General features: G+C 41.5%; 1 protein-coding gene across 4 annotated transcripts in view; it reads right to left on the bottom strand.

Moving 5' to 3' along the window:
- The window catches only part of SLC8A3 (solute carrier family 8 member A3), a 309,897-nt gene that overhangs the window by 14,655 nt on the left and 281,465 nt on the right, over window positions 1-13,777 (bottom strand). For 3 of the 4 annotated variants that reach the window (XM_040412161.1, XM_040412162.1, XM_040412164.1), the window contains one exon: window positions 8,566-8,583. The exons of the other annotated variant lie outside the window; for it this stretch is intronic. In XM_040412161.1, the coding sequence (XP_040268095.1) occupies window positions 8,566-8,583 (18 nt within the window). The remainder of the gene's footprint in view (window positions 1-8,565; window positions 8,584-13,777) is intronic. 4 annotated transcript variants of the gene reach the window in all.

The following is a 13,777-nucleotide window of genomic DNA, read 5'->3' as shown; positions in this document are numbered from 1 at the left end:
TGCATATGGCATGACTGACCGATCACTTGCTATTCTGTTCAAGGACCAGTAACTCGGTGTCTTTAAAAATACTGACTCCCTGGTCAGCCAGTTTAGTTGGTGAGATCACGCGTATAAATGATCCAATGGATGACTGACCGGCCACAATGCGGCCAATCATTATCTCAAAAGTATGGCAAGCTTTAAAGGGCTTGTCTCAGAATGACAACTTATCACCTATCCAGAGAACAGCTGATAAGTATCTGATCAGCGAAAGTTTGGACACTAGCACCCCCACTAATTACGAGCAGAGGGGCCCATGTCCCCTCTTATAATGGAGCAGTTAGTCAAGCATATGTACTGCGCTCCATTCAAACTCTTTGGGACTGAGCACTGCACTTTATTATCTTCAACAGTTCCCTAGACTTTGACTGGAGCGTCAGTCAGCATGCTCGACTGCAGTGTCATTCAGAGAACATGAGACTCCCATTCTTGTTATCGGTGAGGATCACATCACTCCAACCACCACCAATTAGACACTTATGTCCTTTCCTGTGGATAGGTGATAAGGTGTCCTTCTGGGATGAACCTTTCAATTCAGTGAGTTATCACGGTTCATAAAAGAAATTCAACTCTGCTACTTTTTTATTTTATCTAGCGAACATCAATTCTGAGCTTCTATGGTTTTCTATGCACTTTTCTTAATTTTCATGCCAAATATAATTTAGTACAGCACAATACAGCAGCCACAGAGGTGATTTATTACTGAATGGAATATTTTAGGTAAAGTGAGAGCAGCATCGACCTCTATGTTCCCAAACCTGCTGGATAATTTTTTTTAAGAATCTGATAAGACAGTATACTGCTTCAGTAGAGGAAATGATGATTGCGCCACCAGTTTAGCACCACCTGTACCCCAAAACTTTGTATTAAAAAAAACAGCCCATTAACAGTCAGTAAAATGAAGTAATTACATAAGTTTTAATGGATGGGGGAAACAGTAGGGGATAAAGCTCTCTAAATAGGTCAAGTGCTTCTTATTTCCCAGTAACATTTATATTTTTACTTTTTTCTAATTAAAATTCTAAACCTTATCAAATAAATATTTTAAGCGATGTCAAGATTCCCGATATCAGACGAGGATGGGATTCATAAAGGCTCAGTATAGTGCGTAGCTTTAAAGGAACACGAGCAAATTAAGATTTTTAAGAACACGCAAATATTTAAGGACCTGTCAAGTGCAATGCTGGCCCAATGGCGTGATTAGGGTTGATTCCTCCAACGCTGTCTCATCTTATTTAACCAGTGCTCCACCCTGTCGACTGTAGCATAGGGAAAAGCTAATCCCCTGTGCCTCTTACAGTACTTTGGCTTTTAATAGTACTTTTATCCATGAAGTGCAAAGATCTTCACATGATCTTTATATAGGTTGTTAGTCATCCAGGTTGGGATACGTTAAGGGTCAAGTTAAAGTCAGTTCTTGATGTTTCACTACCCATTTGAGTTGCTTTCTTGAAGTGTGTGAATAAGAACATGGTTCAGCAGAGGAGACTGCTCAGATTAGTAGAGAATAACCATGGATATTGGCACCAATCTTTGTTGCAGTGTGTTTATCTCAAATTGCTGTGCTTTTGCAAATCGCTTTTTGACCACATAGCTTCTACAGGTGAAACATTTAACAATAGTCCCTTATGGGTTCATGCTATGGGACAATACTTCTAGAGGAGAATACAATGGAACATAAGATTTTTTCAAGTCAATGGATAGAGTTCACACGGCCAGTGCCTATGAATTGTGGACCGCTATTTGCGGTTCGCAGCATGGGCACGGTGACGATACAGTCGTGTGAATGAGCCCTTATCTAGATGGAATGGAATGGTTTCCTGTTCACTTTTTAATTCACTGTAGTAAATTGTTCAGTCAAGTTCTTCCACATAAAACTGTGGCGTATTTTTTTTATTGGTGTCTGAAGATAGAATGAGTTGGCCAAAAAACATTTATGAAAATTGAACAATGAGTATTTATCACCTATCTACAGGAAAGATGTTAAAATGTATGACTGCTAGAGTCTGACCACTGGGACCAATTTCATGTCCCAAGTTTGAATTGGGACACTCCTTCCCCATGTTTATAGCACTTACAGAGATACTATTCTGATCTTTGCCTTGTGTACTGTGGCTTTATTAAGGCAACCCAATCCATAAAGCTTCCAGAGGAGGTCTGGAACCATAGGAAGACAACTTGTAAGTTGTGACGTCTAAGGCCCCTTTCAGATGAGCAAGTTCCACACATTGGACTCACAGTGTGTGTCTGTGGCAGCTCCCGTTCTGACCTACGTAGCACTGATAGGATTGCATAGCATTATATTGATTTATGATGCTATCTAATCCTTACAGTTCTGGAATGTATTGCATAACACTAATACCAACACATTCCAGGACTGTAAGGCCCCTTTCACACAGGCGAGAATTCCGCGCGGGTACAATGCGCGAGGTGAGCGCATTGCACCCGCACTGAATCCGGACCAATTCATTTCAGCGATTTTCATGCATCACTTGTGCGTTATGTGAAAATCGCAGCAAGATCTATATTGTGCGTTTTTCACGCAACACAGGCCCCATAGAAGACAATGGGGCTTCGTGAAAATCGCAAGCAAGTGCGGATGCGGTGCGATTTTCACGCATGGTTGCTAGGAGACGATCGGGATGGAGACCCGATCTTTATTATTTTCCCTTATGACATGGTTATAAGGGAAAATAATAGCATTCTTAATACAGAATGCTTAGTAAAATATCCATTGAGGGGTTAAAAATAATAAACAAATTTAACGGACCATGTGATGAGCGCAGGGATGTCATCAAAGGTCCTTTGGCCAGGTCCTGAAGAAAGTAGAAAGAAGAGGAGATCTGCTACGCGACCAAGTGGATGGGGTGAGTTACATTTGTTTATTATTTTTAACTCCTCAATGGACAATTTACTAAGCATTCTGTATTAAGAATGCTATTATTTTCCCTTATAACCATGTTATAATGGAAAATAATAAAATCTACAGAACATCTAACCCAAACCCGAACTTCTGTGAAGAAGTCCGGGTTCGGGTCTGGGTACCAAACATGCCGATTTTTCTCACGCGCGTGCAAAATGCATTAAAACGCTTTGCACTCGTGCGGAAAAAGCGCACATTTTCCCGCATCTTGTCTGGCCCTCACACGCGACGCCCGTGTGAAAAAGGCCTAAGGGTTACATAGCATCATAAATCAATATGCTATGGCACCCAGTCAGTGCTGGGAGGTCAGGATGGGAGCTGCCGCAGACACACACTGTGAGTCTGATGCGTTGAAGTCGCTCGTCTGAAAGGGGCCTAAGGTGTATACATCACAGCATAGAAGCCTTTATGGCTGTGTTGATGTTGCATCTAAATGTTTACACATTACAAGCTCTAATATGGAGGAGCCAACTCATTTTTAACATACTTTAGGTCATGTTATATATTTTTGCACCATGGCTAGGGTTTTAATTTTACACTTCTAAGCAGAATGTGGTTGCAGCTCATGACTTTTATATTTTAAATTTCTATCAATTCATAGAGTCTAAAAGAGGCCCTACATTTTCATGAAAAGCTTCCACATGGGCAGCAGTTGGAAATACATGCAACCCTATCTTGGTTCTGCTATTAGGCACCAATCACCGCAATGGCGGGAGATCATAGGGCATATCTGGAACATCTTGGAAGTGCTGTATTCTAGGACATAACTGACTTTTTTTTTTATACAGGATTACATTTCATCAATGGCATATATAGGATTTGTTCTCCAGGATTTGCACTACTGTCCTGCAGCAAGCTCTAAGGTCAATGAACAACCCTTCGTCTGTATGTGTTCTACTGCTCAGGCTACCAATCAAACATAACCCAAAGCTCAAAGTCTCTAGGTTTCACTCACCCAAAAGAAAGGAGGGAAGGGTAAGAAAGTGACAACACTAGCGGTCATCACCTGTACAAATAATGGAGTATGGCCTGCCAAATAAACCAAATTTTAAAAGATCTTTAATGTTTTGCCAAGTCAGAAGGCGGTGTGTGCCTTCACTCACATCCTTAGACACCTCTCCTGGGATAGCTTCTTAGCCCTTCTTTTAATATGATCATGATTAATGTCAAATTTAAAGGAGCCTACTTTTGGAGGGCAACGGATGGGAATCTGCCTGCAACTATATACTGAGTCTGCCCGGTTACCTTACGACATTTTATCTAGCTATTTATTGCACTCCAGCTATTTTAGGAATATATGTATGATGTTATGATTTTCTATATGATCCCTATATGCTGAGTGTGCCCGGTTACCTTACGACATTTTGCCTACAAATAACCACCTCATGTATTACAAGCTTTCGTTCACACTGAAATGTAGTTAAAAAAACAACTGAGCTTTGACTCCACAGACAAGAGGTTTAAATAAAACAAGTGGTAATTTGGTATCTCAAAATCTTCTAAACATTCATTATGTTATAAGGACACCCCCAGAGCTGCAGCTGTCAGACTCATTTATTCTACACGTCGATATTTGTCACTATTTTGCTGTTTTTAGAAATCTCGTTCCCAACTGCTGCATCATCGGCCATAAAACTGCAGTATAACTATTTCAATTAATTATAGCACAGTCAGATAAATGTCTCTTCTAGTTCATGCTTGATGCATCCGGTTACTGATCTAAACAGGACCCACATGTCACCAGTAAATACTGCACACATGTCCTAGGAGAAAACAAGGAATTAATTTGGCAGCAACACTGCCAAGGAAATTTGATGTGAAATTCTACAACCCAGTAAATGTACGAACGCCTTGCATCCAGGATTTAAATTTTAATTTGGCAGTCGAGCAAAATGCTAAAATGATTAACCATAGCTGAAAATGCATCAGCTGGATCATGTTACTACTGTGTATTTGTTTCAAAAGAATTACCTTAAAAGGGTTTTTCGACATTTTAATACTGATGACCTACCGTCTGGATAGGTCATCAGTATCTGATTGGTGGGGGTCTGACCCCCAGGACCCCCACTGATCAGCTGTTTGAGAAGACACCGACGCTCCTGTGAGGGCCGCGGCTGTATCTCTTTTCCCAGTGACGACACATTCATAGGTCACGTGGCCTAGGCGCAGCTCAGCCCCTTAGAAGTGAATGGAGCTGAGCTGCGATACAAAGCACATCCGCTATACAATGTACTCTGCTTGTGCTTGATAAGCTCTGAGAACGCCGTTGCCTTCTCAGATATCTGATCAGCAGGGACCTCCACCTATCAGATACTCATGACCTATCCTGAGGATAGGTCACTAGTAGTAAAATCTCGGAAAACCCCTCTCCTTTTTGATTGACAGGACCAGGTTCCTGCAGTCATTACTCTTGTCCCAGACAATCAAGGAGAGGTAGGTACTAGCAGAAGAGGCAGGAGAAGCAAGGGTGCACTGAGTGGCTTAGACCTACCCTCGGTGAACCTAAAGTGTAACGGTCATTCTTTTTTTTTTATGTATAGGGGCAGTGATATTGACTATTTTTGTAATATACTTTGATTACTGAAATTGAACATTTCTATTAGATAAAGATCACTAAAGTGGCCCATTTTGAACCTTTACAATGCTTCTCTGTCCTCTGTTTACATAACACAGTCAGTGTTGAGCAAGTCTTCACAGTTATGTAAACAGAAGACAGAGGAGCGTTGCTAAGGCTCAAAATGGGCTCCTTTAGTGATATTTATCTAATAGAAATGTTCGATTTCAGTAATTAAAATATATTACAAGAATGGTCAGTATCACTGCCCCTACCCATTACAAAAAATAAATAAAAAAGACTGAAAGTTACACTTTAACTGCTCCTTTCCCCAGAATGAAGCAATGTACTGATTGGTAAGTGAAAGGTATCATTACATTCAGCAAAGCTTGCCCTACAAGGCATTGTGCCTGGATTAACAGTAAATTTCCTGGTGACAGGCTCATTCACACGACTGTATGTATTTTGTGGTCCACAAAACATGGATCCGCAAAAAATATAGATGATGTCAGTGTGCATTTCGTATTTTGTAGAAGGGAACAGCTGGCCCCTAATAGAACAGTACAGTCCTTATCCGTAATGCGGACAATAATAGGACATGTTCTATTTGTTTGCGGAACGGACATACGGAAACGGAATGCACACGGAGTAACTTCCTTTTTTTTTTTTCGGACCCATTGAAATTAATGGTTTCGCATACGGGCCGCAAAAAAATGGAAGGGCCACGGAAATAAAATAAGTTTATGTGTATGAGCCCTAAGAGCTCATGTATTATCAACACAGACACATGGCCACTCTATTTACGTATGTTATAATCTGATAAAGGGCGTACATAAATATAAAATGGGTCATAAGAGATTATGTAAGTAATTCCTTTAACATTATGAATAGGGATGAGCGAATCGACTTCGGATGAAACATCCGAAGTCGATTCGCATAAAAATTTGTTCCAATACTGTATGGAGCAGGAGCTGGTACAGTATTAGAATGTATCTGCTCCGATGAGCCGAAGTTATTGCTTTGCGAAGTCTCGCAAGACTTCGGGTAATAACTTCATAAATTTTATTTGTACTGTACAAAACCATTTCCCGAAGTCGGGTTCGGTTCCAAGTGGTACCTTGGAACCGAACACGAGTTCGGGAAATTGTTTTCACTGTACAAATTAATTCATGAAGTTATTACCCAAAGTCTCACGAGAATTCGCAAAGCAATAACTTCGGCTCATCGCAGCCAATACATTCTAATACTGTACAGAGCTCCTGCTCCGTACGGTATTGGAACGAAGTTTTATGCGAATCGACTTCGGATGTTTCATCTGAAGTCGATTCGCTCATCCCTAATTATGAACTATACAGTGCCTTGCAAAAGTATCCACCCCCCCATCCCTTGACTTTTTTTATAGCCTTAAGTTCAATGTATTGTTAATCTGAATTTTATGTTATGGATCAGAACACAATAGTCTAAGTTGGTCTAAGTGAAATGAGAAAAATATATAAATAAAACAATTGTTTAGAAATAGAAAACTTGGCATGTGCGTATGTATTCACCACCTTTGTTAGGAAGCCCATAAAAAGATCTAGTGCAACCAATTACCTTCAGAAATCACATAATTAGTGAAATGAAGCCCACCTGTGTGCAATATAAGTGTGACATGATCTGTCATTACATATACACACCTTTTTTGAAAGGCCCCAGAGGCTGCAACACCTAAGCAAGAGGCATCACTAACCAAACACTGACATGAAGACCAAGGAACTCTCCAAACAAGTAAGGGACAATGTTGTTGAGAAGTACAAGTCAGGGTTAGGTTATAAAAAAATATCCAAATCTTTGATGATCCCCAGGAGCACCATCAAATCTATCATAACCAAATGGAAAGAACATGGCACAACAGCAAACCTGCCAAAAGACAGCAGCCCACCAAAACTCACGGACCGGGCAAAGAGGGCATTAATTTAGAGAGGCAGCACAAAGACCTAAGGTAACCCTGGAGGAGCTGCAGAGTTCCACAGCAGAGACTGGAGTATCTGTACATAGGAAGACAATAAGCCGTACACTCCATAGAGTTGGGCTTTATGGCAGTGGCCAGAGAAAGCCATTACTTTCAGCTAAAAACAAAAAGGCAAGTTGTGAGTTTGCGAAAAGGCATGTGGGAGACTCCCAAAATGTATGGAGGAAGGTGCTCGGGTCTGATGAGACTAAAATTAAACTTTTCGGCCATCAAAGAAAACGCTGTGTTTGGTGCAAACCCAACACATCACATCACATCACCCAAAGAACACCATCCCCACAGTGAAACATGGTGGTGGCAGCATTATGCTGGGGGGATGGGACTGGGAAACTGGTCAGAGTTGAGGGAAAGATGGATGGTGCTAAATACAGGGATATTCTTGAGCAAAACCTGTACCACTCTGTGTGTGATCTGAGGCTAGGACGGAGGTTCACCATCCAGCAGGACAATGACCCCAAACACACGGCTAAAGCAACACTTGAGTGGTTTAAGGGGAAACATGTAAATGTGTTGGAATGGCCTAGTCAAAGCCCAGATCTCAATCCAATAGAAAATTTGTGGTCAGACTTAAAGATTGCTGTTCACAAGCGCAAACCATCCAACTTGAAGGAGCTGGAGCAGTTTTGCAAGGAGGAATGGGCAAAAATCCCAGAGGTAAGATGTGGCAAGCTTATAGAGACTTATCCAAAGCGAGTTGGAGCTGTGATTTCCGCAAAAGGTGGCTCTACAAAGTATTGACTTTAGGGGGGTGAATAGTTATGCACATTGACTTTTTTTTGTTTTTTTGTCCTACTTGTTTGCTTCACAATAAAAAAAATAATAAAAAATTCTCAAAGTTGTGGGCCTCCTCTGTAAATTAAATGATGCAAATCCTCAAACAATCCATGTTAATTCCAGGTTGTGAGGCACCAAAATATAAAAAAAAGTCAAGGGGGGTAAATACTTTTGCAAGGCACTGTATATAGTAATTATTTTATGGAAATGCTGAAAGTGAATAGTTAAGAGAAAGGGAAATTCAGAAATAAATGCGCTTACCTTGATTCAATAGTAAAGCTTTAAAGACAAAGCATAAAAATGAGAGAAAAACAAAAATATTAAAATGAGATCTAATGGCAACAAACATAAAATGTAAGGGGTTAATGACTGTGAGTAAAATACAAGCAGCTGTATTAGTCCTTGATTTGTAATGTAATGGCCAGTTTCAACCAAGCATGTTCAATGCATGTAATACGATGCATGTGAGATGTGACTTCCCATAGTGATCTATGCTCCTTTGACCAGATCGGCATTATAATGATTTATAATGCTGTGTGTTCCTGCCTGATCTCAACTCTTATGAATTGTAGTTACGGCATTATGTGAGTAGATTTCATTACAGTTGAGGTTGGGCAGGAACACACAGCCTTGTAAATCTGAATGTGCTCATGGCTTTGACTGAATACGGACACTGCAACTTCTACCCATTCCCTAGTTTTTGATGAGCTCCGGTGTAATATAAATGCCTTGTGTGATACAGATGCAATACAGATTACCAAAGAAATCACGAATGCATCCTGTTTTAAAATTACAGAATCACATGAGCCCTCTCATTCACACAAAGAGTTAAAACTCTCTCAACCCAGAAATGAATTCACCTTCACAGCTCCAAAAGATTCTTCCTGGCCCTAGGAGAAACCCCTGCCAGGTTAAGTATCCATCAATCTGATATTATCTTGACAAAACCCCATAAAAGTGCCCTCTCTCTAGTCTGAGCGGCCGCAGCACAGCAGGGGTCTTAACACCCTTAAACCTGGGCAGAAACTTCAGAAGAGAATGACAGATCCTTATCACGCAGCTGGTTGGTACAAGAAGGAAGATGAACTTAAAGTCACCTCCAATCCATAGATTGCATATTTTTTCTATATTTTCCTCATATTTCATGGGTTAGGAAAATTCGGAATGAACTATCTCTTCCAAAATGGCTGGGGGTATTCTAACACCTTGCAGGAAATCCGGAAGCAAATAAGAGATTCCCGCTTTGAGATATAAAGGTTCTCAGGCACACGGTATTGTCTTCCAGTCATATTTGGTATCAGATGATCTGTAAAGTTATACTGATTATAAATATGAACTATATTTCTTAATTTGACCTACGGGTACGGAGAAACTGGAAAGCAAGGATTCTGCCAGATTTTCTCTCTCTGGGGCAAGAACTTCCCCCTGTTCCAATTACCCAAGGCTGGACTTGTGCGTGTCATAGCCACTCCCAACTCCAGAGTGGGTAAAACACAGTGACCCACTCAGGTCCTGGTCCTTCATTGTCACGGCCTTTGCTGTGTGCGCCGTGACACTGGTGCCATGCTTGCTGGTGCCAACGTGTTGCTGTTATGGCATGTGGGGGGTGTGTCTCGGCTTTGGCTGTGTGCGCCGTGACATGGTTGCCACGCATGGTGTTGCCGGGGGCAATGTTGTGGCTGGTGTGTGCACTTCCCCTTTAAGTTGTAGCCTTCCCCTGTCTGGTGGAGTAAGGGTTAACTACCTTGCTGGGTGTGGTCACTAGGTGCTTCTTATACCTGTGGCTTAAGGTCAGGAGTCAGTTGTACTCCAGCCTTTGTGTGTGCTGGAGTTATGCTCCTTGTCTGGTTGTTCCATCTTCCAGTAAGAGGGCCACCTAGTGGGACATCGATGTCTCCAGCGATGTCTTCCCATTCTATCCTCCATGTTCCCCTACCTTACCTGTGTGGTTGTTTGGTGTGGGTTTATGTTCAGGGTTTGGTGTCTCGTCTTGTTGTTGCTACATGTCTGGTAAGTTGGCGTTTTATGTCCAGCATGTATGCAAGTCGTACCCTGTTAGTTGTGCCTCCGGAAGGGGGCTCCATGGCTTCTGGTTCACCCCTCCGGGAAACAAAGTCTGGGTGCTGTTGCTGGAATGCTGGTTCCTGTGTGTCAGTACGTACTGCATCCGCTTGGTGTTTGGATTGCAGTACGTTTGTATGGGTTCCAGTTTACCTTGGTGTGGTGTTTATCTTTCATTCCACTTGGCTTCCTTTCCCTGCTGCTAGGCCTTTTGAGACTCCTGTTCATCCGTGTCTGGGAAGAACAGGGTCGTCTCTTCCCCGCTCCTATGTGAGGGATTATCAGGGCGACTCAGGGCCAAAGGTATCCTGGGTATGGGCCGTCCTACCATCCAGGTCTGCTCATACGGTGAGGAGTTAGGGTGAGGATTAGGGATGCTGTAGGAGGTGACCTGCTCCCTGATCCTGGCCTAGCTGCTTCCCTATTATACCTTACATTGTACGGTGGGGGGTTTCCCCCACTCCCAACCGTGACATTCATCTACCATCTAAAGTCGAATAACATCATGACCGCCCGCTGGACACGGGCACCCCGCCATCTTGGATTATTCCTGGCAAAGACTTTATCTTTTACTGTACTTGACCACGGTAATTCTGAACTTAGACATTTTATTCCCTTTCATCTCTTACTTATTTCTATCCAACCAATCTGTTCGACTGGCAGGTATATTTACCTGTCAGTTTTAATGCATATTTCTGTGTATAGTTTTTATAATAAAATTAACAATTTAATCGTTCCTGTTTTGCCCTTGTTACCTGATTATTTTGTCTACGCTAAGACTCTGTCCTCAGAAGAGACATACTACCGCATTGTCTTATTTTTATAAATTGTTGATTTGTTAGCTAGGTTGCAAATAACAGTTTATTCCCTTTAGGAATAGCTAGCCAGGGTTTCTTCGCCCCGATTCAATACGAAGAGTGGTGGCAGCAAATTAAGTTGATTTCCCACCCAAAGTCGATAATTTTATTTTACCGATTGTACATACAATCACGATTGTATCATGTATGGGCACACCAACCGATCTTAAACATTTACTGTGCTCACAGTGGATTCACCTCCAGAAGTCTCTAGTGGACGAGACCTGTATGGCAACTGTGGCATAGCACGACGTGATTGGCGGGTGGATGTCACACCTTGTAGTCCCTGTTGCCCTCAACTAAGAAAATTCACTGGAATTAGAGCGCTGATGACGGCAATCACCTATTTGTGCCTCTATGGGTTTACATTCTCCAAACCAAGATGTACTTCCTTCCTTCTTACCACACATTGGGGGAAAAGTGGGTCAGCTGCCTAAAGTAAGACATTCAAAAGTTTCTAAATATGCAAAGAGGTATTTCCCAGGCAAAGAGAACCATCTTGCTAATGTCACCTTCTGGAAGTGGCTCCCTATGAGTCAAAGTCTGGTGGTATATGGATGGATATTTGGCTTGGCTATTTTCCCTTGTCATGTTCCAAGGCTTGTTGAAAAGTCTGACTTTGACTCACAGGGAGCCACTTCCAGAAGGTGGCACTAGAAAGATGGTTGTGTTTGCCTGTGAGATACCTCTTTGCATATTTTTTCCCATGGAGTATTAAAAATAAGTCTGCATACTATAGAGCAAAAATGTCTCCGAAGAAAGATTCTGAAATCTGATTGATTGCTTTGGGCAACTGTCCATCACCAGTTTTGATTAAAATTTCCTCGGAGTATCAATAGTGTTGACACCAAGGTATGTTCTCCAATAATCCAATTCCCTCAACCAAAGTATGGTAAAGTCTTGAAAATATCCAGCAGTTTTTTTTAGCCAGCTGCAGGGACATAAGCAGCAACCATGATAACGTTTGGAATGGTTCCCTGCCTCAGCAAACAGGAGCAAGTGAGTTCAGGCAAAAGAAGATTATGGTTTTCACTCAATTGAAATTATTCACTTATCTACAGGAGAGGTGATAAAAGTCTGATAGATGGAAGTTCTCAGCGCTGGGACCCTCATGGTCACCAGAATGGGGGTCTTAATTCCCTCCAACTGCAAAACAGTGATCAGAAGGATTTTTAATAGAACAGCTGTCAAGCATGCCTTCTACTTGTCCATTCAAGTCTATAGGGCTGATAAAAACAGCCAAAAACTATATGCAGCCGTCTCCATCAGCCCCTTGGACAAAGACTGGAGCATCAGGGCACAAGCTGTACCACTACTCCAAAGTCTTCATCACACAACCGTGTAAAGGAGCTCTCAAGATCGTGTGGGGCCTCCAGTGATCAGACATTTATCACTTATCCTGTGGCAAGGTAACACATTTGTGGAAAAAAAACTCTTTCAAAAGAACCCCAAATGTTTCAATTGGGGGTCCAAAAACTAAATTGCTGTATGCATTTCTATGTAGGTAAATCAGTCCTGATCTAAAGGTTAATTTTTTTAAATTACTGGTCTTTTTTACTTAAATTAACCCATTCCTGACCGCCTTATGAATATATACGTATACATTGTATAAACACATTATTTATTTAATTGTAACATGCATTATAATGCTGTGATTTGGGAAAAAAGCACCACGTATTTAAGAATACCCCTCCCCCCACAAAAATGCATTGTTTGTAGTGCAATTACCATTTCACTATAGACTCTAATGTAAAACAAAAAATGCTGTTAAAAGCCAATGCAAAGTTTTCCTTCACAAACACTTTTTGTTTTTTGTTTTCCTTGTTTTTTTTATGTTTTTTCAGATTTTTTCAAGTGCTATAGATAAGTCTATGGGAAAAACACTGTACCCAGAGCATGCTGTAGATTTAAGAAAACATCACTGTCCCAAAAAAAGATAGAAGCTGAAAAAGGTCAACAAAAACAGTGAACAAGCATACTGCCAAGCAGGGGGACCTCAGAAAAGGCCCACCCAGGAGGACTAAGAATTTGTCAGGGTCCCCTCAACAATATTATAAATTGACACTATATACAGAGACACTGTAGGAAACGGACAGAGCAGCTGCTAGGCCTGGTCTGAGAGCGATTTTGACTATCCGCACGTGTGGGGATTGCACGGAGAAGGGGGTTGAAAAGATGTTTTTTGTTTTTTTTTTTGGGGGGGGGGGGGATTCAAAAATTTGTTATGGGGCCCAGTCATTTCTAGTTACGCCACTGCTGCCAAGGTATGTGCTTTTCAGTATTAACCTATGCACACCAGTTAAGTCCCTTTACGCAAGCCAAGAATTGTCTGCAAATCAGAGAGGAGTGATGATCGGGCAACTTAAAGTGGTTATATCACTTCAGCAAATGGCATTTGTCATGTAGAGAAAGTTAATACAGGCACTTACTAATGTATTGTGATTGGGCATATTGCCTCCTTTGCTTGCTTGATGAATTTTTCCATCCCATTATACTCTGCTCATATCCAGGGGTTATGGCCACCGCTGCAGTGTAGATACGAGGTGGCCAGGACA

Source organism: Bufo bufo, chromosome 11, assembly GCF_905171765.1.
Source record: "Bufo bufo chromosome 11, aBufBuf1.1, whole genome shotgun sequence".
In the NCBI taxonomy this organism is placed as follows: domain Eukaryota; kingdom Metazoa; phylum Chordata; class Amphibia; order Anura; family Bufonidae; genus Bufo; species Bufo bufo.
The sequence above is the reverse complement of the archived record's forward strand: the minus strand, read 5'-3'. Positions and strand labels throughout refer to the sequence as shown.